The following is a 26,364-nucleotide window of genomic DNA, read 5'->3' as shown; positions in this document are numbered from 1 at the left end:
TATAAAGATAACGCCTTCGTAGTAATACTACTATGCAACACCAGTGACCAGTATGGAGTAATTACCACGATTTATTTCACACTTCGATTATGTTGTTATAAATGAAGGAAAGACATATTGCCGTTAATATTCAGAAGGCAGCATCCCTGGCTGCTTCAGATCTTCGTGTGAGCGACGATTAAGGAGGATAATCAGGTAAGGTAACCGCAGATAAACGGGACCTAGGTCAAAACCAAGTCTAAGCCTGTGCACTTTGGTACTTCGGGGAACGGTCTATTTTTTTTTTTTTTTCTTACTTTAATACCGTACCAGTTCTCGATAATGGAGTTATTTTCTTGTTGATTATTCTCCCAAGTATCCGTAGTAAGGAAAGCATGCATAGTTATACATACTGTATTCCTTGAGTTTCCGCGTTCGTGCCCGGATACTGCTACCTACTATGCCTATAGGTATTATCGGTTTATTTGAGCCTAATACCCGAACTCGATAGTGGAGTTTTTAATGTTGTACTCTTATGTCTCCTTAATATGTGTAGTAAAATCTACCACAAATCTATTATTACCAAGATATTTATTGTATTCTGATTTTCACATTTTTTTCCCATGGGGCTAGTATAAATATGGCTTCAATGGGAATGGTTGCAGTACGGGAGGGAATGCAGAGTGAGGGGTTAGGACTACTGTAGGCCTAGTGAACATTTCTGTAGTAGGCATTTCAGAGAGGAAATGACCTGACCAGACTTAATCTAACCTAACCTAACCTTAGATGCCGTGCCCTAACCTGACAGAGGGAGGGGGCGTCATGGCTGTGTCCCCCCTAGATGCATAGTAGCCCAGTCATAACCCTTCACTGTGGTTCATGCCAGTTAAAATTAATTTTCTGTATTGCCCTGTGATCTGGTCCTACTCTCATCCATTTGGAATTTGACCTCTACCGTGAACAGTGCTACGATGACTAACATTCTACTGAACTACTTATTTATTCAATGGGAGCAGTTCTTCAACATCCGTTTTACTGTTCTCCAAAAGCGAGGAAGAACTGTGCAGGTCCATATATCAAAACAGCCTCCAAGGCAGTGAGAGCAGCTTTTAAGTGACTAGTTATGCATTGAATTTTAGTTTGCCATACAATGGCAATCTATAGTAATTTTTGCTTTGCTTAATTCTAGAGTGCTGGAAAAACTATTGCCAGTAGTGTTAAGAATTATAAGGTACTGTTTCATTGAAAACTCTTGAAACACCTTTGAAGTCTGTCTTGCAAGCCTAAGAGTTGCCATTGTGTAGGGGAGTCAGACAATTCTTGCTATATCCACTAAAAAAATCATTTGGCCTCGGTGATTGTGTACCTAATCTTCACCATATTTAATATTTTATTTAATTCATATTCACTTCAGAGTAAATTTTAAATTAATTTTGCATTTTTTCTATTCTGTCTGTAAGGGTTTTCTGCTGAATATTTAAAGAAAGAAAGAAAGATAAATTTCATAAACCAGTGAGATAGGTAAACAGGGTTTAATCAGGAGGCTGATGTACAGGCAGTCCCCTGTTTACAACAGTTCCAGCTTACAACGTTCCGAGGTTACGACGCTTTTCAAATATATTCATCAGAAATTATTTCCTGGTTTACAACGTATATTCCGGGGTTATGATGCCGATCCGATGGAAGAAATATGGCTCCAAAACGGCAGAATAATCAAAATTTTTTTTTTTTTTATGAAAAATTCAATAAAAATGCAGTTTACATCGTTTTCAATGCAACAAAAGCATTAAAAGTACGGTTTTCTTTGGATTTTTGATGATTTTCAACAATTTTTCGGTTTACAACGCAGCATAACAACATGGTAAACCGACCCAGTATTATGTTTGATATTTATGTTTCATAGCCCTTTGTTAAACCGATGGGCCGAGGACTGCTGATGAAGAGTTAGAGGAATTTATTTCTGGTGATAGAAATTATATATGTTTGATATTTATTGTTTCTAATTCTGTTAAAAGTGGTCTGTAAAACTTTTATACTTTTTCTAGAAGCTTTTATATAGAAGATTAGCAACCTGTTCATGTTTAGAAATGGTGAAAATCTGCAAAGTGATTAAGAAAAACAACATAACCTTGAGAAGTTTTTATATCTGAAAAATGCAATTAAAAAAATTTAGGACAAAATCTGTGGATGTAAGCTCCTCATCATGCTTGCGGAGTGTGGGGCTCGGCTCAGCATTCATTTACTTAAGAGTCATATCTCCTCCATATATTTCACTAATTCTCCACACTTTGGCAACACTGATGCTTTCCATTGTTGTATAGCTCTTGGGTAACAACTCATGAATTTTAGTAATTGTCCATAAAGACATGGGTAGTCTTTATTGAAGTGGCACTACAAGCAAATCGTTGTAATTTCAAGAAAGGATTGCAAAACTCCATGACACATCACACTGACTTGGACATACTATGTTAGCTTCACTCAAAATAAGATTTTATGCCATATTTGTTAGTGCTTCTCTTTGTTATGGTCTACTTTGATTGATAGGTACTCCTTGAGTAGCTGCATGAAAATATTTTCTTATTTCTTTTTGCAAAAGTGAGGTGGCTGTAAGTTTATGGACCAGCCTTCAAAATAGGCATGAAGGACATTCAAATAGTTCTGTTTCACACATTTATGACTTCCATTCACGGTCATTGTAGCAGTTTCTCTTCGCAATTGTTGCTTGTTTCATCTGATGCAGTAAATTCATCACCACTACTTTGCATCAATCACTGTACACAGAAACTTTGCACATATTTTTCTGAGGGATTGTATTACCCCTTTGATACCCAGGAATATCTTCCAAAGCATCATCGTGTATCAAAATGATGATGCAGGCTTTCTCCACTCTTACAGACTAATTTTTGGGCCTTCAGCGATGCTCACTTTAAAAAACGATCAAATTTTACAGGAATAATGTAAAAAGAAGGCAAAGACACTGTTGAAATATGAGACCACCAATCTGAGTGTGAGGGGCATAATTCATGATGTACTACCCAGGCTCTGCTTACTGATGGGAAGAGAGAGTTCCAGTATCCTCAGTGCCTTTCTTACATCATTTGGTAGTTTAGTTTCAGAATTATGTCAAGTTCATTTCTTGAAAAATTTCTTCCGGTACTAATGTATTTTGGGTCATTGTCAAATATAATTTGGTATGGTAGTGGAAAAGCTATGCCCTTCCTCTGCAGTTGAGGCTTCTATAAAATGCAGTGTACATATCTTTAGGAAATGCAGTGTACATGTTTCCTTGCAAATAAGCCTGAGTTTCAACAAGGAGTGCCCTCACTCTAAGTTCTGAGACAACATTCCTACATTATTAGTAGAAAAATTAATAAAGCAGTTGAATGTGTTTGGGGAATATCTTAGTCAGCATATGTTATAATTTTTTTAGCACAAGTTTACAGGGATTATTACCTTTCTATAAGTGAGAGCAGAAATTGTTATATTAACAGTAGTATTTTAGAAAAAAATTAGTTTTTAAAAACTTCATTATTTTAATTCACTTCCCCATAAGCTTCTTGTGTTGACAGTAATGTTTGTTAGCATAAAGTTATGTTGAGAAGCATTCATGATGAATCATTTTGTTAAAACTACAAGTAGTTAGCCTATATGGTGTGTAAGCAAATGTACAGTAATCTTGCCTTTTATCCTTTACAGATCTACAATGACCTTTATATTAAGAAGAGGGGGTTCTCTTTTAAGGTCTTCATTGATACAGAGACCTGCTGTAACTTTCCTACAGAGAAACTCTTCAGGTAACGCAGCCACTGATCAACATCAGGAAAAAGCATTGATTTTACAAGGGCCATTAGATGATACATCCCTTGATTGCCATCCAAAGAGTGAAGAGATTTATGATGCAGTTGTGCCTATTAAGAAGAAAAATGATGCCCTTTCAATTGCCAAAGAAGAAGAGTTATTTGATGTTGCACCTGAGATACGTCCAACCTTCAACTTAGCCGCATATGCAAATAAGTGAGTTGGTTTTGTTGTAAACGATAGTTTTAAAATAGAATGCTTCTCTGTTTGTTTGTTTTTGTTAAGTTTAGACTACTTGTTTTTAATTACATCTGTATGCTTGTTTAATTACAGTTTTAATCGTGGAGCAGTGATAAAAAGAGCTGTGAAACATTCCTAGGTAGTTGGAACTTTACAGTACATCTCACAGACCACTTACAGCATTTCTTTTTACATGTATACTAGGTTTGTTCAGTTATCAAAGTTTTATGAAACCACCTGTTCCCAGTCAGTGGTGTGAGTATAGTTCAGGAGAATAAATGATTTAGACAAGGTGTATAATAAACTAGGTGAAGTACAGGTCTTGAAATTAGGACTGTTTCAGCCTCTGACTTGTAATGGAAATTTTTTATATGCCATCCCTTGAAAATTGTTACCAGCCTCTTTGAGGTTCACTTGTGCTTTTTGACTCAAATATTGTAATGTCCTCTTTGTTGGCCATGTAGAAGCAGCAGGCCAAGTGTTTTCAGTCCTTGAAAAAAAATAAAAAAAAGGGTGGAGGGGAAGCAGTCTGTTTGAAAGTCCAAAAAGCACAGCTCAAGGCTTCACTAACAAGGTTTCTGTCCATTTCATGATTTCTTGTTGGTCCTCAGAACTTGTTCTCTTAATCTTTACTCCAGGTGTTCATTTAGGCTCACAAGGTCCTCACTCTGTCATTCCTGTGTAAATGCTACTTAGGCCTATATAAACTAATGAGGTGTTGGATCAAATTTAATCTTTTGGTCTGTAGCTTTCAGTGTTCATTAAAGATCTATTATTTTCTAGGTCACATACTCTGCAGCAAATGGTAAAACTTGGTGTCAATTTGACCAGGTGGGAAAGAGATCAAGAATTCAGCACATACATTCTTAAACAAGATTTTGAGGACTTGAAGCAGCATATAATGTAAGTTTTATCTACAGTATGTAATTGTTTATTGCTTCCTATTAGTACACTTGTCCATGTGTAGGGTTTTCTGTAGCAGTTCATAGCAGATCATTCATGTATTATATGTTATTTATTGTTCCTTCAAATGTTTTAAATTTTGACAACTTTAACAATTGCAAAATCATTTATTACATCTGATTAAGATTTACAGTGTTTTACCATAAATTATGAATAGAATCCTAAGGAGTCTGAAAGGTTTTGAAGAGATGGATGATGTTGGATTATTATGCATGGAGGTAAAGGCTAAATCTTATCTGTTTTTACATAGCTCAGATTTAAATTGTATTGGTTGCATGACTTATGGAACAATGAAAAACTGTTTTAAAAAAGTATATATAAAATCAGAATAGATAAAAAAGTGAATGCTAGCAAGAGTAATATAAGGGTAAATGGTAGCCAGGAAGATGAATATGTATGTAAACATATGTAAAAATATTTGTGAAGTATTTTTAAAATTAGATGATATTTATAAGGTGTTTATTAATATGATATATATCTTAGTTTTTGGTCATTGGGGACAGAACTTTGAAGATATGCTGATTTTATAAACTAACTGTAATTGTGTATACTGTATGCATGCATGTTTTATCAACAGATTTCTTAACGACGTGGGTGTGGTTGCTGACGATTTGGGAAGATGGCTGAGTCTTAATCCTCATATATTTAGAGAAAGTATTGACGATCTACAAGTACGAATCAATTACCTTATTTCAAAAAAGTTTCAAGAGTCACAGATCTCGAGAATAGTAATGCACAACCCAAAATGGCTCTTGCACAGGTATGGTTATCGATTAATACTTTAGTAATTTACAGAGATATGATACTGTATTGGTTTGTTACTACATTCTTTCATGTATTGTATGAATATGTAGAAATGTTTATTTTTTATATAGAAAGTATGTTTTGAGTCATGCTATGTTCCCTGAGACATCTCTACTTAGATGTTGAACTGACTTTTCATTCCTTGCAGCACTGTAGAAATTGATAGCAAATTGGGATTTTTTCAACGAACGTTTAAGCTTACTAACGCTGAAGTAAGACTTCTTGCTACTAAACAACCCAAGTTGATCACCCATGACTTGAATCTCATCAAGGTAAGGAAATTAAGGTGTACAGGGTTGAAGGTTTGGTTGTAGGAAACTCAAAAAGGTAATTTAACTTAATAGTTTACATTAATAAAGAATGTGATTGATGATGAAATCTGATTGTATTGAGGTCCTTGTATATATATAAATCTGTTTTCTTCATCTCTTGTGATTGACGGTGAAATCTGATTGTACTGAGGTCCTTGTATGTACATAAATCTGTTTTCTTCATCTCTTTTGCTGAAGATACTATGGCAGGATATCAGCTCAATCAGGCTTGCTTACTAGAAAAAAATTTACCATTTAAACAGGTATGGATAGGAAGCTTAGAGAAAAGAACAGACTTTCTTATTCTAGAGGTGAATGTTATAAAATAATGGTCAAATTACAATAAACTATTATAAAAGTCAATACAGTACAGTAATGGCACTTCTTCCAAATTGATACTAGAGATCACTTTTATAGCTTCAAACTAATCGTATTTATACTAATTACATTGATATTTCACGCACAGTAGGACTAAACCTGTGAATGATGGAATATGTTTCAGCTTGTATTTCAGAAAGGATCAAGTTTTGGCAGATTTTTTCCAGTGAAAGTGAAAATAAAAAATCTTTGTAAGCCACTGATATATATTTAGAGAACAGCTGAGGTTTTTAAGGTTATTAGGTTTTGGTTATGGATACTGTTTGTAACCATGGGAATGGCTGTAACAGATAGAATGAGCTGGGTAGTTCCCTCCCCTATAGGAGGTAGTACTGTCAGTGCACCTCACAAGGTGCATGGTAGGCTTTAGTAAAGGTTGTCTGCAGTGTCCCTTTAGCCTTTTAACTTTACCTCTGTTCCCGCTTTCTTCCTTATTGCTGTCCAACCACTCCAACTTCCTATTTTTTCTTGTCTTAAGCACTGAATGGCTTGTGCTTGGCTTCATAGCCAAATTTTCATAAATGTCTAGTTCCAACTGTATTTATAATTCTTGCATCTTGAATACTTCAGATTTGTGTCTGAGGACATCATGACCATATAACTGATCACTTTGTATTAAACAGGTTTTATATCGTGAAAATTAATTCTGAATAGGTATTTGGCTTAGTATTAGTTTTATCTTTTATGACCTAATTTAGTCTTCCATCCATTCATCAAATGGACAGTTTATGAATACATTTAGTGATATACTATTAACAATTACAACTTCTTTTATATAGGGAAATTACATGTTATATTGTGAATAAAGCTTTAATCAAATGGGTAGTATTAACATAATCAATGAATACTAGCTTTACTAAAAGCATAACAAGAATGTACTGAAGTCTATTTTATAAAATTATATTTATTTTTATGTAAATATTACATTTTTATCAATATGTATGCTATACTGTGTAGAAAATATTTGGGGTCAGTATATCAGTTAAGAATAATGACAGTATGTATATACTTAAAAAATGTACAGTGCTTAAGTTTGTTTTTGTCTAAATACCTTCACTGCATTTTTAATTTTGTTTATTGAGTTTTTAAACTCTCGTAAACACATTTTTATTAATTTTTCTTGTTACTGTTTAGCATGTATTTAATTTATACCTTTAAGTAACAATCAGCTTTGCTTTCTACATCAAAGGATATTTGTTAATGTATTATATTATGTATATAATGTTTAGCTAACTCAACCACTATTCAACTTATAAGATTATTAAATTATTTGGATGTACAACTGCATTTATTATAATATACTAATTTATTTCATTTTATAATATACTAATTTATTTCATTTTCCAGAAGAGAAATTTTTCTGTCCTAGAGGAGATGGGATTTTCAACTGATGAAATGAAGAGTTTATTACTCAGTAAACCAAAGTTATGGATGTTGCGTAAGTATTAGTCATCCTATAGTATACTTAATGAGGTGTCCTACAATATACAAACCTCAAACCTCTTAAAATAATCAGTTGCACTAGCTGGAAAAGTGTGGTGTTAGCAGAGAATGATGATTCGTGATTAATTCCTGCTGTCTGGCATGGGCTTCAAGGCCAGGAAAAGGAAGATATTTGTCATGTTCTCTCCTAGTAGCTACTCATGCATATCAGAATTGTTTTAAATGAATTTTTTTACACAACTTTATTTTCCAATACGTAACCTTTAGTTTATGCCCTTGCTGTCCTCCCAACCTCAAACTTTTGGGCAAACCTAGACAACACATGGGAACAACTTTTCCAGCACAGGACCTCCAGGGTTTCAGATTTGTGCACCAGCCATTGGGAGGTGTTCTTTTGCATTACATGGAATGTCTGGGAGTGCTGATTGCTCAGCATTAGACATGACAAGTAATGGGTTTGTATAAAAAAAAACATATGATTTAAAAATTTCATTTCCTATGACAGAGGTACAGAGAGTGGCTTGTTTGAGTTTGAAGAGAATTATCCAGAAATGCTAAAATATAGTAAGGCTTTGTTAAAAATATTTCAGGTACCTCCTTTTTTTCTTTTTTAAATCAGTACATACAACCAAACTACAGATTTCGTTACATATCAGTATATTTGTGTAATTAGAACTGTTCATGTGACTGCAGATACATACAGGAATATTCTTGTTTTAGATTTAAGTACAACTTTGTAAACTTTGAGAACTGATTATTGAATATGACCGCGTTCATAATGTTTATTTTGATTTTCAGATGGTGTATCTCTCATGCGTCGCTTTGATTACATCCACAATCAAATAGGCTTCACTCATACGCAGATAGTCGATTTCCCCAAAGTATTAATGTCTAGAGATTTTAGGATTAAGGAGCGTCACAAATATTTGAAATTAATTGGCAGAGATCAGTTTGACCCTTCGAAACCAAATTACGTTTCTCCTGATTCATTGGTAGCTGGGGATGATGCTGAATTCTGTACTAACATCGCAAAAACTCCAGTTAAAGATTTTAATAACTTTTTGAAAACTCTGTGATTTTTGTACTATTTCAAGTAGCCCATGATATGTATAATATTCCAGAAAATAAATTGAAGTTTTTATATGTCAGTATTACCTGTTATACAAAACAAAACTTTTCCTAAGTATATGAATTGACATTTATGTTGTTGGTATATACAGTAATAACAAATCTTCAAAGAACACAATATTTCAAAAGTGAAGAACTTTTGACAGTACAGTTAAATTTGTTTCACTAGAAAGCCAATATATAAATACATTAGCTTATGTTCTCAATTTCATGAATGTTAGATACCTCATCCCCAATTTTAAAGGAAAAGATCACCATCAGATGGTCGGTTAGCTGTGCCAGACATGCCTCATGCATGTCTATAGTCACACTTGAGTGTGTGATCAAAAAGGCTCTGCATACACACACGAGAAAAAATTACAGCAGCAATCCATACACTTAAATTAAAAGCAGCAGTGAATGTTCAGCAGCTCCAAGCACAGAGCCCAAAAAGAATTAACCAACAGTCATCATACACAGGCCATGTCATTAGTAACTGGTGGACACCAATTTTAAAAGACAGACAGAAATAAGGCAAGCTGCATCTGGACAGTCATGTTGAGCATTCAGTAAGCAGCTGAGAGAAGAATCACTAAGGGAATCGTAATGGCAAATACACAAAAATTATTTCTTCCTATGAATAGGTGGTTAAACAATCAACTGAGCCATATGTCTACTACTGAGTCTACACCCAAGACAATTCAGTTAAAATACAAGGTTAAACCTGAAGATGAAGACACAGTTGAAAAAGTTGGATAGCCACAAAGGAATACACCAAATGGGGTAAAAGATAAAGGGAAAGATAAGTCGAATGTCTAACCTTGTAAAGGTAGTCCACAGAGCTTACTGTGATGAAACTGCTGCTTTACCTCCTGCTATATAACCTTAAGACATCAGTGACCTTGCTAATTAGGATACCAAATAATTCTTAATCATCAAATCCTTCTTGTTAAAAGTAAGTAATAACATCAATTAAATAGTATAATGCTGTAATTCATAATTAAAACCATAGTGTCTTACAAAATATAAACAAAAACCTTGCTATTTACTGTTAGATTAACTAGGAATGTGTTGTGTCAATACATTTGCTATCACAGATTTGTATATAAAAATTTTATTGCTGTTGTATATTTACGCACGGACTATGTAACAAACTACTACACGGAATATGTGTAGGTTTCTAAAACCTATATTTCAACATTCTTATTAGCACCATAAATCAATAGTGTGCAAGGCTCAAAGTCCATTACTAAAAAATTATTAAAATATGGAATGTAAACCATCAAACAAAACCTGATCCTGTTGCATGAACATTGCAATCAATCCAACCTGACATCATAACAAAAAGTCCTTAATACTTAAGAATTGTCTCAAGAGGAGCGTTGACCTTCTCGCTCCCCTTCAACTCGGTCAGTTCAATGACGACGAGACAAAGTGCTACTTTTCCTCCCATAGAAGACACAAGTTCATGTGCTGCACTCATTGTCCCTAAGTTGGATTCAAAAACACTTTAATGAGTCACAATTCTCTGGAAATTGATTCAAAAACACTTTAATGAGTCACAATTCTCTGGAAATTAAATGAGTGGCAGTAGTTTAGATTCCAAAAGCCTGTCTTATTCACTTGGTTACTCTATTTTTTACACCTATAAATTTTACTTGCCGGTGGATATATATAAATCAGGCTTACGAACATATTTGTGGATAAATTAATTGATGCTGAACAAGAATCCAAACTACAATGTCAGAGCACCTTTATAATATACAGACCACTTACCCTCTAAAAATAAAATGCATATATAATAAAAAACCAGGTATCATCTAAATTGCAAAATAAATATGTATGACATCTTCTTACCTTAAAAACCAGGTATCATCTAAATTGCAAAATAAATATTTATAACATTCCCTTACCTCCAGTAGCCAACAGGTCATCCACAATTACAACAATCTGTCCCTTTTTAATGCCATCTTCTTGAGCTTCAAACACATCCTGCCAGCATGTATACAGTAAGTCAAAATACAGTGTGTTATTAATCAATGAGGTTTATCCCAACCAAATAATGTGAAGTTTAAGTAATTTACTTAATTCTGGTTTCAGTGCCATTTAGACAAAGGCAGTGGAAATAACCTCACTGTCAAGTGGTTGAAGGAAATAATAATCTCCTTGTTTTGGAGAACTCTTCTCTACTGCTGTCTTACATAACCTTGAACTTCTGGGATGAACTAATTCCATTCTTGAAGGCTGCAGTGAACTGATTATCACCACCTTCAAGACTGGAACAATTAAGGCAACAGTACAGAGGTCATTAAAACACAGGCTTTCTTACCTTCCTATCAATTACAACTTTCATCATTCAAACCATACACATTCATGTTACAAGCAAAACAGATGTGATAATGTAATGCCTATATGTGAGAGAAGTAGAGTATTTGACTCAAGAGAAGATGGATGAATGGAATAAAAGCAATCCTTATTGCTAGCAGAACTTAGCCCATGACCTTCAGGCAAATTGGAATGGCATGGAATATACATCTGGGCCAAAAGTTCAGCGCTGGGACCTATGAGGTCATTCAGCACTGAATTGGAAATTGAGAGTAAAAAAGTTTTAAAGGGTTAACAGGAAGAAACCCTCACACTCTGAAACAACTGATAGTAGAGGGTGGAAAAGTAAGATGGAAGAAAGATAATATGAATGGGGTGCAGATAAAGGAATGAAAGGGTTTGCAGCTAGGGGGCAAAGGGACACTGCAACGAACCTTACGTAATGCCTACAGGGCTAAGACATGAAAATGGTGGGTATCTGATTTTGTAAGAATTCACACAAATGAACTATACCCTTGACTGCATTTAACATTAACATATTTCTTTATCTTTTATAACAAATCCTCATCACCCTCAATCTCTATCATTTCTAACACAAGTTTTCTAGGTCCATGTATACCACATACAGCTTCATCCATTTTCTTTAAACCTCTGGCATAGCTGTTTCATAAAAAGCCCTTGAATTTTATCATGTTTATTACTAAATAGTGCAGTAGTCCATTCTGTTTCATTCTAATGTGTGTATGCATGGCTAATATGATTTTGTCATCCCTCTGCTGAAGAAATGCCCAAGCCAGGATAATACGAGAAATACATAACATATATATTATAAGTAATATATGTATCACATTACAACTGAGAAACAATATACTTTTAAAGCCTCAGAATTTCCCCTTAGTTGTGTCAGAATTATCCAATATAACATTAGTAAACATATGTATAGTTATCACAGATTAAGCAATTTAATCAAGTACCATATTGTGGTTCATAATTTATTGTACCTACAGCCATTATTGCATACACTAATGAATTTAATAGCTTAAAAGACCCTCCTCAAAAATTACAGTAAATAATACTGCATAACAAGGAAGAAAAATATCTACTTTCAGTTAACTGCTTGACTTAGGTAAATTTGTGAATGAGCATAAACAAGCAAGATGTTACAAATGCAAGACAATACATATGACACAAATTCCTCTATTTGCTGCAAAGGGTTTAGAACTAGTTACAGCGAAGGCCTTATGTGGTTTTTAATTAATCTGACAAGGCCTTGTAGCAAAAGAAATGGAACTAAAGATTTGGTGATCATCTTAGTTATATTATGTTTTGGTAGGGACCTGAATTTACAGCAAAGTTTAAAAATACTAGTAAGGTTAATATGAGCATCATCATTAAGAATATCTCAAGTACCTGTTATGTGTTTATGAAAGCCATCTTTAATCCCTTATATCTCACATGAACAAGGTATATCCACTAATCTCTAGCATTTACATTCTTGACAATTTCAGTATAATTAAATGCAATTTCACAAATTTTTTGAGTATCTGAATGATAATTTAAAGGGCAAATTGGCATTAAATCTTGACCATGAATTAATTTTGGGAAATTTAGAGAATCAATAAATTTTTTAGCAAAATTTAAAATTAATTACAATACTATTATACTTCTGTGTCCAATTTTGGTTATTAATTTCATATTTCAGCAGACCAATTCCTACAGAACTGTTAGCTATAGTAATTCATTACAAGTTCCGTATATTAAATACTGTAAAGAGTGGAATAATGCCTAAATTTGATATTCTGATCAAATGAATCTTACCTTTTCATGTCAGATAAGTTTCTGTTTATAAAAATCATAACCTTAAAAGTCAAACCTTAATATTGAAAGTGTACCACATGCAGAGAGTGTACTGACCGTTCCGTACTCCAAAGTGTATGAAACTTGCTTCAACTTCCCAGGCAGCTTCCCTTTCTTTCGCATAGGCACGAAAGGTTTGTTAAGTGTTAGCGCTAAGGGAGCACCAAGTACAAAGCCTCGCGACTCTAGACCCATGATAACATCTACCTCAGGGCATAGTTTCTTAACTCTTTCTTCCATAAGTTTTATCAAGACCCCAAAGGAAGGTGGGTCGGACAAAACAGAAAATATGTCCCTGCAAAAAGAATGCCATATAAACACTATAAACTCTTGCATTTAAAGGAACTCCTACAATTCACCACAGTTATCTGATAAACAGACCTACATGTACTGTACTTTACTATGAATTGTTTCACTAGTCTTTGAAGGAGTCATGGGAACCAATTTAATGTTTCTATGTGTACTGAGAGAATATTACACACTAGTCAAAACAACTGTGTACAGTTTTCTGCATTCTCCTATGCTGCAAGGGTTGTGATGTCTTCACTCATTAAAAAGTATTTTGTAATTTTCACTCAGAGTACTCACTAAAATTTGTCTGTAGAATAAAGTCAGAAATGGATTTAACTCGCATCAATTTTCTTTATTATTAACATTTTAATGAGACACTGAACAGATGACCCTGACAGATATTCCAAGAGACACCCTGTTATTATAACACTATCCTTTTTATTTAAAAGACCACCACTTTTTTATCACAACCCCGTAAGTTTTGACTGCATATTGACGCACGCTTCCCTCTGGTCAGCTATGCGTATGGGGCACTCAGTACCTCTGGTGTCAGTAAAAACAATCCTTCTTCTTCTTTGTCTGTTTTGCCAAGTGTACCTTTTGTTTTTCCTCCTATAGTGTCTGATTTCTACACAGTACTCATTTCCTTCATAATTACTGTATTAATTTTTTCATCAATTTCTGACTGGTTTCCTTACTTCTGCTTTTAACAAATTTGTCATGCAGTGAGCATTTTTTCGTCACACAGGAGTGCTGTAAGTAACTTGTTGCTGTTATGGGAGTGCTTATAGGTGTTTAGAAGGCGTCTAGGTTATTTTTAAAGGGTTTAGTGATTCAAGTTATTCTTCAATTTGCTGCGAGTCTTGCAACGCATTAAAAACTTGAGATTAAGTATTACTGTACCAAAGACAGGCGCCAAGCATAGCATTCATGAGCAGCTAAGCTATCCATCATAATTCAGTTTAAATACTAGTCCCAAGTTGTTATTAAAAAGGATTAATTCAAAAAAATAAGAACAGGGGAACAAAAGGGGTGTTCAAAAAAAAAATATATAAGACTTGCACTAAGCAGCAGCAGCAGCAGTGAGTTTAAGACACTCTACAGGGAAAGTTCAAATAAACTGCACTTATTCATTTCTCTAAAACTTAAAGCGGTTGCACTATTCAAGCAAAACCATTCCCATAATGAACAAATGACTAATATAGGCCAAAGCACCAAAAATGAGCAAATATCAACTTACGGAAATGTGAGACCTTAAGTTCTGGAGAGCATCATCAACAGGTCTAAGCAGACTCTTGCAATGAGCTATTCCTGTGACAGAAGTGACCTGAATGCCTAGATGCTAATTTTTTTTTTTTTTTTTTTTTTTTTTTGGGGGCAAGTGTCTGGAAAAGTAGCTGACACAATTGAAGGCAATCTTAAAAGCCAAAGCTAAACTCACATCCTTAGGAATGAATCTCATCTCAGGTTCTTTTACTCATCGGCATTGTGTCGGCATCACACCTTTTATTACTTTACTTTTATTCATTTTTTTTACTTTTCTTACGATATCTACATTGCTGCCTCCACAATCATTTGCTTTAATGATTAAGCCATTCTTTTAGGGTGGCTGCTTTAATTTAGCTTTCTGCAGCTGCACAGTCCCTCAAGCATTTTCCAAACATTTAGGCTTGTTTAGATATTCAGTGTTTGCTTTGGAACAATGCACAGTAATCTAGACATGCAGTACAGTATTTCCTTCTCTAATCATCACAAAGGAAACCCAGCACAGATTTTCAGCAAATAAAAAAAGGCAACAATTAGCAACAGCATACATTTTTCTTTCTTACAGTCCCATAAATGACATACCACCTTGGAAGACTGAAATATATACTAAATTAGATACCATTACAAACATACCCACTAAAACTTCCAAAGCCAAAGCAAACAAGCCACTAAAAGCCTAAATTATTAATTGTGAATTGCAATCCAAGATGTGAAGTACTTGAAAAAACTGCTTAAAGCCACTTAACCTCTAATTTCCTTCTATACAGAAGTAGTTACACACTCAGGAGAACAAGTAGAATTCAAATATGGAACAGCTGAAACTCACAGAATTCTCTGCACAAACATACCTGAAGAGTATTCCTGGTTTAGGAAAATCTGGGTACGTTCCAATCTTGTCTCTGATGGTCTCGATCCTTTCATCTGACATGTTGACGACCAGAAAATAACTACAATGTACAAATTAAACTGATTATAATTTTCATAAAGACATGTTATCTTGAAAAGAAACAACACAATTTTCTCATTTATTTATCAACTAGACAGAAGAAATTTTTATCCACCAGGAATAATCTTTATACTGTAATATAAATAATTAGCATACCTCTACCCCTTCACAATGATCTGCCTTTACATTTACTCAAAAAAATTATTCTCAAGTACTTAATCAATCTTGTAAAGCTTTAATATTCATTCAAAAGTGGATGACAACCTGCTAATTTTCAGTGGAGTGAAATAACCCCTTACATTAGGCAGGAATCTACTTCACCACTCCATTCAATATTTAGCTTGGTAATATAAGCTGAATACTTTGCTTTCACTTCATTTTTTTTTTTTTCTCTTTTTAATTTGGTGTTTATTTCGTGTGCAAGGCCTGGGTATCGATGAAGACCTACAACTGGTGAGAATTCAGCCAGAAAGTGCAAAAACAAGTCTGGAAAAGACTCATGTCCATTGTAACCCCATAGAGGAAGAAATCTGACATAAAACATTGATGATGATGGTCTTCTTTTTAACTACTCAACTAGGGTAATTCTTCTTGAAAAACACCTGCTTATGTTTTCTACCTCATTTGTTGTTCACTTCTCGTTAAAATCCACGTTGCATAAAAAGATGAAAAGTTTAAACTTGATGGTAAGTCATAAAGCAGCAAGACATCTCAATCTGACCATGGCTGAAGGAAAAAATGTGTGCCTGCGGCAACTGAGCAGGAGTCTCAGTGACTGTTTCCTGCCTTCACTGAGGAATACTCCAACATGATTTGTATTTCTGTAGGAACACTTACATTTAGGGTTCCAAATAAAAAAATAGTTTGTAGGGTATTACTGTGACTTTGAGATTTAATAAAAGAAAACGTTATTCAAATAGTTTGTAGGGTATTACTGTGACTTTGAGATTTAATAAAAGAAAATGTTGAATAACAGTCATTTTGATATTTTTTTCATATGGGATATGGTTGTGGGGGGGGGAGAGTGAATAATAGGTTAGGTATTTACCAATGCAAATACTGTATAAAGAATTACATCTTTAGGCTATACAAGCCCATTTTTAGTCTGTAGGACAACAGACACTTTCAACTCATGAGCGCTTACAGAGTTTTTAAATTTTCTGTTCAGTAATATTTACATATTTTCAACTTTTTTTAAACCAAACCTCATGAATTCTCATGCTAAAGAACAATACATTTTCTGCCTCCTCCAAGTTTTTATGACAACTTTTTCAGTTTAACAATAGCTGCCTTGTTTGTAAAAAGTTGTTAACAGAGATCTAATGTACTTCAACTTAGCACACTTCTGTGCTTATCTGCTACCATATTATAATTTATCTTTCCCATGCTAACAATGTAGAGGAAACATTTTTAGATAAACCTCTTAAAATGAACGTTTAGTGTAAAATTCAAGTTAGCTTAGATTTGAAACTACATGGAATTGCTGTTGGCTGTAAGATATTTTAAAAATATTCTAGTACAGGCTATGATATTGGGCCTTGGCTACATAACAGACTTCGTTACTTATCAAAGAAGCCAGACCCCCAATGCATCTGTTGAGCTAAGATGTTACTGTAACTTATGACCTGAAGTAAAACAATCCTTTCCACTGGTAAGTGCCTCTCATCTGCAAAAGAAACCTTGGCTCCAAGAGGCAATTACCAAGACAGGGAATGGGGCAAGAGGGTACGTGCATCTTTTAGAATATAACACCAAATCTTGTGGCATGGAATGTGCTTTATGGAATGCTGAGGGGGCAACTGGGGTGTCCCTTGCCAGTCGGAACCCAATGCGCAAGGTTACAGGCAAGATAAGTTTACACACTATATTTTAATTATACTTTAGGCACTCTACGTCAAGTTCGGATGGGGGTCTAAGAGATGACCAGGTAAGAACCAAGCACCTTAGGTTAGGTTAGGTGAGGATTCGTCCAAGTATCTTACTGTGTCACATTTATGGTTTCCAGCGGAAGGGGCCGAGCCTGATCAGGTTACAGCCCGACACCCTAAGCTAGGTTAGTACTGTTTTAGTACTTTGGGATAGGAAATTGTTTCATGATTGTTACCATTGATACACATGAATTATTCATTTTATTAACAAGTGCTCTTGCTTTAGGGCAACCCCCAACTTCTAATCCTTGCTACCCACATAAGTCCCCTTAGGTAGACTACTAGGGGGAGGCTATTAGGCCTAACCTGAGTAATTTTATAAGAAAACAATGCAACCTATATTAATCTAGGCCTATAGGCTACAACACAAAACTAGGCTTAACCTAAGACAGGCTACCAGTCGCTCTGGTATGCACCAGATCGCCCACTAATTCAGGGTAACATCATCAAAAGGGGGGCTACGACTAAGCCTATAAACTACTCGAGAGCCTCGATAAACATACCAAAGTCTACTTACTTAAAGTGCTTAGTGTAGGTCTATTATTACTTAAAATAATGTTGTTCTTACTTATGTATAAACGAGTCTATGGACTTCTGACAATGACGGTGGGCTCAGTTGTTGAAGCTAGCCTAAGCTATACGGCCGAGTGACCGTGTATTGTTCTCGTTTCATGGTTCAGTTGATAACTACATCGCAATGTCTGAAGCTTTATAAGGATAATTAGCCTTTTCTGTCATACATCTTTCAATAGTATATATATATGAATGAAATAAATAAAGATTAAATAAAAACTGAAATTGCGTAGGTCTAGATTTCCTCGGCCGGTCTTACGCACGAGAAGTTAGCCTATTTCTCATTTACTATTAGTTTAATACTGTACTTATTTCTGGTTATTTACCTTTATCCTGTATTTATTATTCCGATTTTATTATAAATCTTGCCGCTTTCTTTGTTGGGTTTATGGTTCATTCTGTTTACTTCTTTACGCTATTTCTCTTCATTTTCCCAACTTAAAATACAGTGCGTCACGTTTCCTCTTCCTCTTCTTCCCCAGGTTCCGTTGTTTCCTCGTCCCCAAAATTATTTATAATTCACGTTTATCTTCCCTCTTATGATTACAGTTTAGTTCTAGAATATGTATATAGTCTGACCTTCATCATCAATCATGAATGCTGCTTGTACCCAATTCATTTATATACTTCTTTGTACCCTCACCATGAGTTAGCCTCAACTTACTCATTTATTTTACCTTCTATATGCTTATCACTTTCCCTTGCAATTTCATCTTCTATTTCCATTTTGAGATTTCGTTTTGGTGAGGTCTTTTACTTTTATATAATTTTTTACTTCCTACAGTACATATATATCCGCCATACTCTTTCCCAAAAAGTAGTCACAATGGTTACTTGTTTTGTCATGCAAACAATTTCCCTTGCCTTAATATATGCTGTTATGATGCCGTGGAACAGTATTATTTACTTTTATATATATTCTATTGTTTCAAAAAGCTTTTCAATTGTCTATTAAACTTTTAACGGGCCATTAACCGTACCTGCTTCAGCTACGTAGACTTCAATGTGGCCTCCGATTCACATTATCAGCGTGCATTCCTTGAATAAACTATATTTTATTTATGAATATTCACCATTTTCGTTTATGTTATAAGTTATATAAGACGTTATAAAGGACAAAAATTAAAAGGTGATTATAAATAATGTGCATAATTACGAGTAATGAGGCAAAAGAATAAATGCTGATAACATGACGGATTTAGCAGCCTATAGCATATTCAAGTCGTTGCATAACATACAGTCTCTTCCTCTTCTTAAATGTCAGTGGGAGATTTGTCTCTTAAACGTGAACACACGAACAATAACATGAAAGCAACGATAAACGACATAGAGAAAATTAAAATACAAAACGAATGGGATGAATGAGAGAGAAATATTATCACTGGGAAAATCGAAAGATGTAAACAAAACTATAATAGTTGTAGGTCATACATGGAGACACTCATTTTTTATAACATGTTAAGAGACTTCCATTGGTACATTGTTTGGGGATGCACACACATGTTTTCGTAACCTATGCCTAAAAGAGTTCGTACGAAAATTAGGGAAATATGATAGGGAGAAGCGATGCCATGTCAATTTACAAGCAGAACGAAATATATGGGATAAAAATATGCTTAATCGTTGCAAACAAAGCAACTACTACCCGCAGGAGAGCAGCAACAATGACGTAACATTTTAATAAAGAAGTTTTGATGTATGTGGATGACGTTATGTACACAGACGTCGACTGCAGTAATAAGAAGATATTGATGTTATCACTCTTCTGAGTCTGACACTTGAACACTATGAGTTTTGGTATGTTAGACGTTCCTATTTTCAAATTTTATATTCTATGGTATTTCGTCTCCATCAAATGCATTTTATACACTTTTACTTTTAAGCCAAGCTATTTCTAAACTTTCCACATCCTTTTTATACTGCATACCTCAATCTTTTCTTATTTCAAATATTCCTTTCGTTTTCCCACCTCAGTATACATATGTATGGGCCTAAGTGCTCATACTTTCCTTTCTTTTCTATACTTATTTTCTTAGTTAACTGGTTTTACTGTCGACTACATTCTTTTGTGCAAATTGTGATTATTATTCCCCTTCAGTTTCTTAGAAATCTCAATAATTTCCTCACCTTACTCCACGAATTGATAATCATTACCATATATTTTGGATCCAGACTTGTCAGTTCCTCAATCTTGTCCTAGAATTTTAACCTTCTATACCGAAACCCATTTAAAATAAAATCGTGGTTTATCACTTCCTTAATGAAACACCTGAACATAAGGTACACCTAGGTTAAGGATAATATTCTCCTACGGTATTCTCTCGGGCTAATACTAAGAACGATAACTATGGCAGAACTCTACTACTGAACCGAAAGCTTGCTTAATACATGAGCCGTTACATACCGTACTACTACTACTGCTACAGTTTCTACTGCTTTTAAATTTCGAGCCAAACACATTGATTAGCAGTAGTATAGGGTTCGGGTTAATGGAAAAACTAATAAAAGCGGTATTGCAGATAAGAGATTCTGTTTAGAAGATGACTAGGAACCAAGAATTACTGTAAGTATTTCTGTGCATTAAACACACTAATCATGTTGCATTATCATCATTATCTTTGGGCCAGCTCTGGGGTAATCAGCTCTGGCAGCGATAGACTATATTTGTTCAAACACTGAGAGAGAGAGAGAGAGAGAGAGAGAGAGAGAGAGAGAGAGAGAGAGAGAGAGAGAGAGACTAATAAACTAATCAATAGAGCTATGTCCCTGAGTTCTGCTCCACGTCTCGCTAACAATACTGCTCTCTGATTCACTCCGAGCCTCTAATAAAAGTAACTTCCTTTATCCTGTTATTTTTTTTCTTAATTTCCTAAAATCATGTTATCAGTGAAGATTAGAAATATCGAAAACCCCCCAAAAAACCACTTGAAATATTTTGAAAAGTATTTTGTTTGTTTTTTCAGTCGAACGTAAACAGTGCATTGGTAAATATTTTTAAAATGTCGGCTCCCTTTTAAGTGGATAGGAAACTATAAAAAAAAGGCCTAGATTAATTTTATACGAAGCATTAGGTATACGTTAACCTAAGTATGGTGTATTATCTTGCTGAGAACTTTGACTTGGCTTGGATTATAAAAAACAAGCATTTATGAGAAGTCTATGGGACTAGGTTTATGGGGAAAATTTGAAGGTTCGTATATATTACCTACATACTTTGTTCATGGAATGCGTTGTTTGAAATGGTTCTAAGTTGCTTTTGATTATAAGAATCTACTTGCTAAAATATTTGCTTAATGGCAAATTCGGACAAAGCCTAAATACTTATATATTATAAATTCAAGTATTTATTGTGTTTCCCGGGATCAGATGTACTGTACAGTATTGAGCTGAAACGTAACTAGGGTACATGTATTTAATAAGTGTATGCCCTCTATTACCTAGGTATATAAAGGAATCATCCCTTATCCTAACCCTTTGTTGTAAACATTTCACTACATTACTGGACGAAAAATAGGTGTTACTAAACAGGGGCGTCCCTAGACATTTTGGGGCCGGGGCCCATAGTCCCATTTGGGGCCCCTTATGGGGTGGGAGGCGAGCGAAATTTTTAGAATATGAGTAAATTTTTAGACTATGAGCAATTGTAGGATCGTTTTAAAGGCACTCGCAAACGCAAATTTCAGAAATTTAGCTTGTCCTGTCATAGCAGCAATGGTTAAATTTCGCATTTTGGGGCCCAGGGGGCGATTTCAAACAGTTCCCCTCCCCGCTAAGGAGCGCCACTGTTTCTAAACTTGGATCCTATGTAAGCTGCTATGGGGATGCTAGGTTAGTTTTGGATGTACTGGGTCTAGCCTACGATCAGGCACAGTGTTTAAGTTAAAGTTTATTTGTACTTATTTCAGGTTGGATTTAAGGCTACCATAGGCTATTCCCTCAAAACTACTATTAAAAGTTGAATTCGTCTTTGCATATATATATATATATATATATATATTTATATATATATATATATATATATATATATATATATATATATATATATATATATATAGCATTTTCAACACGAAATACAATACATTTTTCCCGGTTGCTTAATTTGTATTTCGTGTGAGGTTAAGCATAGCTCTGGAATCAAACTATAACATTTTTTCCTTAAACCAGAAATATATAATGTAAGTTTTTTTTTTTTTTTGCATCATTAAGTCTATGAATTGATGAAAAAAATGTGCTTCAGACATCAGCTGTCAGAATAACAAATTAAATGTAAAACGCTGGAAAACTAAACTTCAGTAGCCTATGAAAACTAAACATTAAAATAATGAATGTTCACTGCCAATCCACATGTTAAATGGTGAACTTACAAATGCCTTCTGCAGACCCACGTTCCATCTTCTACTAGCACTTAACTTTGCACCAATACTGAGTTCACGGTATATATTTGATACCATATTTCACATTCAATTCGCAGGAACTTGCTTGGTGGTGTTAACATCTGTAATAAGACGGTCTATCTCTTTCACGTCTACCATTGCAATGACAACAAGGACGACAGCGTTGAGATATCTTCTTGCCTTTTTTATTGAAGATTCCTAGTCGTGCAGAGCGTGCGTAATCCGTTGAAGGGTTTATTTGCATTTAAAAATGTATTGTGTTCACTTTTAAGAATTCTTTTTTAAAGACTTACCATCTTTATACATATATCTATGTATATATAATGAAAAATAATTAACTATTTTAGGTTTTTTGTGTTCGTACACTGGTTTTGTAATTTTTTCTGAAAGGTATCATAAACTAAGCTTGATAAGTGTATTTTCTGTAGTGCAATAACTTTATAACGAGTCATTACCATAGTTGAAAATAATGCTAATATAGAAAATGGGCATTTTATTTCGTAAATTAGAACTTTAAAAATAAAACCGTTACTTGGAGCTGTTGTGCTCTGACTGCTAATATTTCTTGAACTCTTAATTCCTTTAAACTTAAATTAGTAATTTTGTTATTAACTAAGGCTTATTTCAATTAGACATGTTATGAAATTTATTCAGGAAAAAGAAAACTAAAAAAATGAGTGTGGACAAGTCAGTATTATGAAATACTGTTACAGCAAAAATAAATAACTCTGAAATTTCAGTCTTGTAAAATAAAATAGTCTTAAAAAGTGATTATGTCGTGTTTTCCAAGCTTATGAAAATATCGGGAGAACTGTGCTGTCATTGTTACCGAAAAAATAATGATAAAATAAAAAAATTAAGTCAGTAATGGTTTATTTAAATAATTTAGTTCACAAATATCAGTTACATTGATGTCATCTATTTTAGTTCATTAAACTGATCCTCTAACATCTAAAACCAAACAAACAGTAATTAACATAAAATCCTCGTATGAAAAAGGAAGACACACAATAAAACAAAACCAAGTTTTCTTGAACATTTTGTTTTGTAAGAAACAGATTCCTTTACTTGATAGTCTTAGGGTTGCCCAAATCATGAGTCTAATGGCTGTGCCTGCATACACATTGACAAAAGCCACTTTATGTGGCTTGTTCCTGAAGGAAACGACATCCATTTCCTATAATTGGTTTTTACAACGGTTTCATCCGTCTGAAAACTCTGGAAGGAAGGTTTTACAATTACGTGATACACAACTAGCAACACTGAAAGACGCCATTTTTCTACTAGGTTTAGAAATCCAAAAAAATTAGTGATCTCATACGCTGAGACGAAGTTACAGGAACTTCTAGAGTGCTTTGTTTAAACTATCGTTCCTGGAAGGGATGTAAAACAGGTAAAAAGGTTTTCGTGAACTGCAGTGGCCGGCTACTGCATGACAGAAATGTATATAAAGTTCAAACAAGTGACATTACAGTCGAAACAGCACGAGTAATGAATCAATACTATAGGCCTAGGCGTACTGGACTACAGTTTTTCTTCTGGGGCTTCTCGATATAGGGATATAAAGCGTAGGTGAATCTTACCATTCTATAAAGGAACTCTGTGTAGTTAAGACCTTACGCTGCAGCTAAAGACATCTGCCATGCTTCCCATGCGGAGTAAAACACCAAAAAAGTTATGTCGTCCACTCGGGATCGAGTGTTTCTGAGACAAAGCACCATCTGTATTTGCGAACTAAATATTTACGAGCGCCAAAAAGCCACTTGACTTTGCAGAATATAACTTCATTTGTTTCTTCACAGTTTCTTACTTTTACCTTGTCATAAGACAAATTAGACAAGTCACAGTGCTATACAAACCACGAAATATCTGATAAGGACACAGGGACAAGGAAAAAGTATATAAGAATTCTGTCTCGTTGTCATTTAGACAGAAAAAATGCTCAATGTCCATTCATTGGTATTACTGAAGGCCACTTGAGACCACGAATTTTGGAAGCATGCATACGTGTGTATAACACTTTCTTTATAGCAGTTACCCAAACCGTGCCCAAGAAGAGAGAGAGAGAGAGAGAGAGAGAGAGAGAGAGAGAGAGAGAGAGAGAGAGAGAGAGAGCAACGAATCACTTCCTAAAAGACAAAAACATTAATAATATTAAGTAATTAAAGTAGCCTACTGCATAAATGCATATCTAGACTTTGCAACAGGCTGAAAAGTCGACAGAGAGAGAGAGAGAGAGAGAGAGAGAGAGAGAGAGAGAGAGAGAGAGAGAGAGAGAGAGAGAGAGAGAGAGCACTGAATCCGAAATTTCTTGGGCTTATCTTTTCAGGAACAAATAGCTCCCCCTCTAGAGTCGATATCTGAAAGGAAAGCAGATTGGTGTTAGTTTCAGCTAAGAAAGAAAATTTAATAAAGGAATAAGAAATGCATTAATGAAGATATAATCATAAAAAGGCGAAAATAAAAAAGGATATTCTTTAAAATCAAGGTTATGAAAACATGAGTTATAAAAATACTTGAAGTAATATTAAATACAGAAAGTTATGAGAAATTAAAGGAGGGAGTTTTACATAACCAAGATAGCTGATGCACACAAGTGCTATCAAATGAATTTGAAGGATTATATTTGAAGCTGAAGCCAAAAATAAATGTAGGAATCAGTGAGTTCATAGGCGTTATATTAGTGAATATTGAAGAAACTTTTGCCAATATTCAAAGGTATTAGCTAAAGTATCAGCAATATAACTAAGAGTATTAAATAATTTGACATACGTCGTTTCTCATGTAGGATATGAAGGCACCATTTTGAGTGTCAAAAAACACACACACACACTATATATATATATATATATATATATATATATATATATATATATATATATATATATATATATATATATATAATATAATCAAACAAGTAAACGTAGACGTACTCCTCGTGTTAAATAAAAGAACAATGGTATAAAACGTTTTTACGAAGCAAATTAAAAAAGGAGAGAGAGAGAGAGAGAGAGAGAGAGAGAGAAAAAAAAGAGAGAGAGAGAGAGAGAGAGAGAGGTGGTCTAGCATGCAGACATGACTGGATAATCATACCCACCTATTTTTGCAACTTTTAAATTTAATTGCCTGACTTATGACAAGTCACAACCGAGTCAAGGTCAATGACCTTTCTGTATGTCACATAATAAATTAGCCCCATTTATTTATTTACTTTTTTTTACATTTTCAAATGTTTGTACTTGGAATTTTCAATCTCCAAGGGCTACATTTTACACTTTACTGTACAGACACCACCCTACTTACGAACATTCAACTTACAAACATTCAGAGACACAAACAAACGGGATTGCAAATTAAAATTGTTCAGAGCGCACCCCCCTTGCCACCCGTTAGTTCAAATTTTGTACACGCAATACTGTATGTACAGCGTATTGTGTTTTAGGATGAAAAAAGTACAGTACTGTATTGATTTTATATCATACTCTACTTAAATAGGCGCACAAACGGCCGTCCGGAACATAACTCTTTTGTAAGTAGCGTGGTGTCTATAAAATAGTTTTTTGACGTAAGAGATTCTTTCCGTGCATTTCAATATACAACGCATTTTCAACGTAACACCTTAGTTACGGAATGCGTTCAGGCAAGGAGATGAGAATGGTGTAGACAAAGGTTCTAACACTAGGTTGACAGGAAGAGGATATTCACCATATTCACTAAACAGACATACAAAGAGTAAGAAGGTAAGACAGAAATGAGATACA

General features: G+C 34.4%; 2 protein-coding genes across 6 annotated transcripts; one reads left to right on the top strand and one right to left on the bottom strand.

The window, feature by feature from the left end:
* Positions 1 to 12: 12 nt before the first annotated feature.
* mTerf3 (mitochondrial transcription termination factor 3) lies at positions 13 to 9,057 on the top strand. The gene is made up of 7 exons (XM_067129331.1): positions 13 to 195; positions 3,676 to 3,993; positions 4,801 to 4,920; positions 5,558 to 5,740; positions 5,933 to 6,056; positions 7,821 to 7,911; positions 8,715 to 9,057. The coding sequence occupies exons 2-7, from the start codon at positions 3,683 to 3,685 to the stop codon at positions 8,990 to 8,992; spliced, it is 1,107 nt and encodes a 368-aa protein (XP_066985432.1). The 5' UTR covers positions 13 to 195; positions 3,676 to 3,682; the 3' UTR covers positions 8,993 to 9,057.
* On the bottom strand, positions 8,501 to 22,765 carry Aprt (adenine phosphoribosyltransferase). Of its 5 annotated transcripts, none has more exons than XM_067129335.1 (5): positions 22,574 to 22,765; positions 15,611 to 15,709; positions 13,263 to 13,500; positions 10,937 to 11,015; positions 8,501 to 10,511 (listed from the first exon to the last, which is right to left on the bottom strand). In XM_067129335.1, exons 2-5 carry the CDS (start codon positions 15,688 to 15,690, stop codon positions 10,375 to 10,377), a joined length of 534 nt encoding a protein of 177 aa, XP_066985436.1. In that variant the 5' UTR covers positions 15,691 to 15,709; positions 22,574 to 22,765; the 3' UTR covers positions 8,501 to 10,374. The 5 variants fall into 5 exon arrangements, with proteins under 5 accessions (XP_066985436.1, XP_066985434.1, XP_066985433.1 ...); XM_067129333.1 differs by lacking the exon at positions 22,574 to 22,765 and adding an exon at positions 19,190 to 19,440; XM_067129332.1 differs by lacking the exon at positions 22,574 to 22,765 and adding an exon at positions 18,536 to 18,823.
* Positions 22,766 to 26,364: the final 3,599 nt, after the last annotated feature.

The sequence above is a fragment of the Macrobrachium rosenbergii genome, chromosome 27, assembly GCF_040412425.1.
Source record: "Macrobrachium rosenbergii isolate ZJJX-2024 chromosome 27, ASM4041242v1, whole genome shotgun sequence".
Classification (NCBI taxonomy): domain Eukaryota; kingdom Metazoa; phylum Arthropoda; class Malacostraca; order Decapoda; family Palaemonidae; genus Macrobrachium; species Macrobrachium rosenbergii.
This window is presented reverse-complemented; position numbering and strand designations above follow the sequence as displayed.

Bases quoted from the DNA above. Each gene is read 5' to 3' on its own strand.
- Aprt (XM_067129335.1), bottom strand. From the start codon at position 15,690: ATGTCAGATGAAAGGATCGAGACCATCAGAGACAAGATTGGAACGTAC. The intron at 13,501-15,610 runs GTATGTTTGTGC...TTCTTTTTGCAG, and splicing joins AAACCAGGAATACTCTTCAG to GGACATATTTTCTGTTTTGT. The intron at 10,512-10,936 runs GTAAGGGAATGT...AATCCAACTTAG, and splicing joins TGACCTGTTGGCTACTGGAG to GGACAATGAGTGCAGCACAT.
- mTerf3 (XM_067129331.1), top strand. From the start codon at position 3,683: ATGACCTTTATATTAAGAAGAGGGGGTTCTCTTTTAAGGTCTTCATTG. The intron at 3,994-4,800 runs GTGAGTTGGTTT...ATTATTTTCTAG, and splicing joins TTAGCCGCATATGCAAATAA to GTCACATACTCTGCAGCAAA. The intron at 5,741-5,932 runs GTATGGTTATCG...CATTCCTTGCAG, and splicing joins CCAAAATGGCTCTTGCACAG to CACTGTAGAAATTGATAGCA.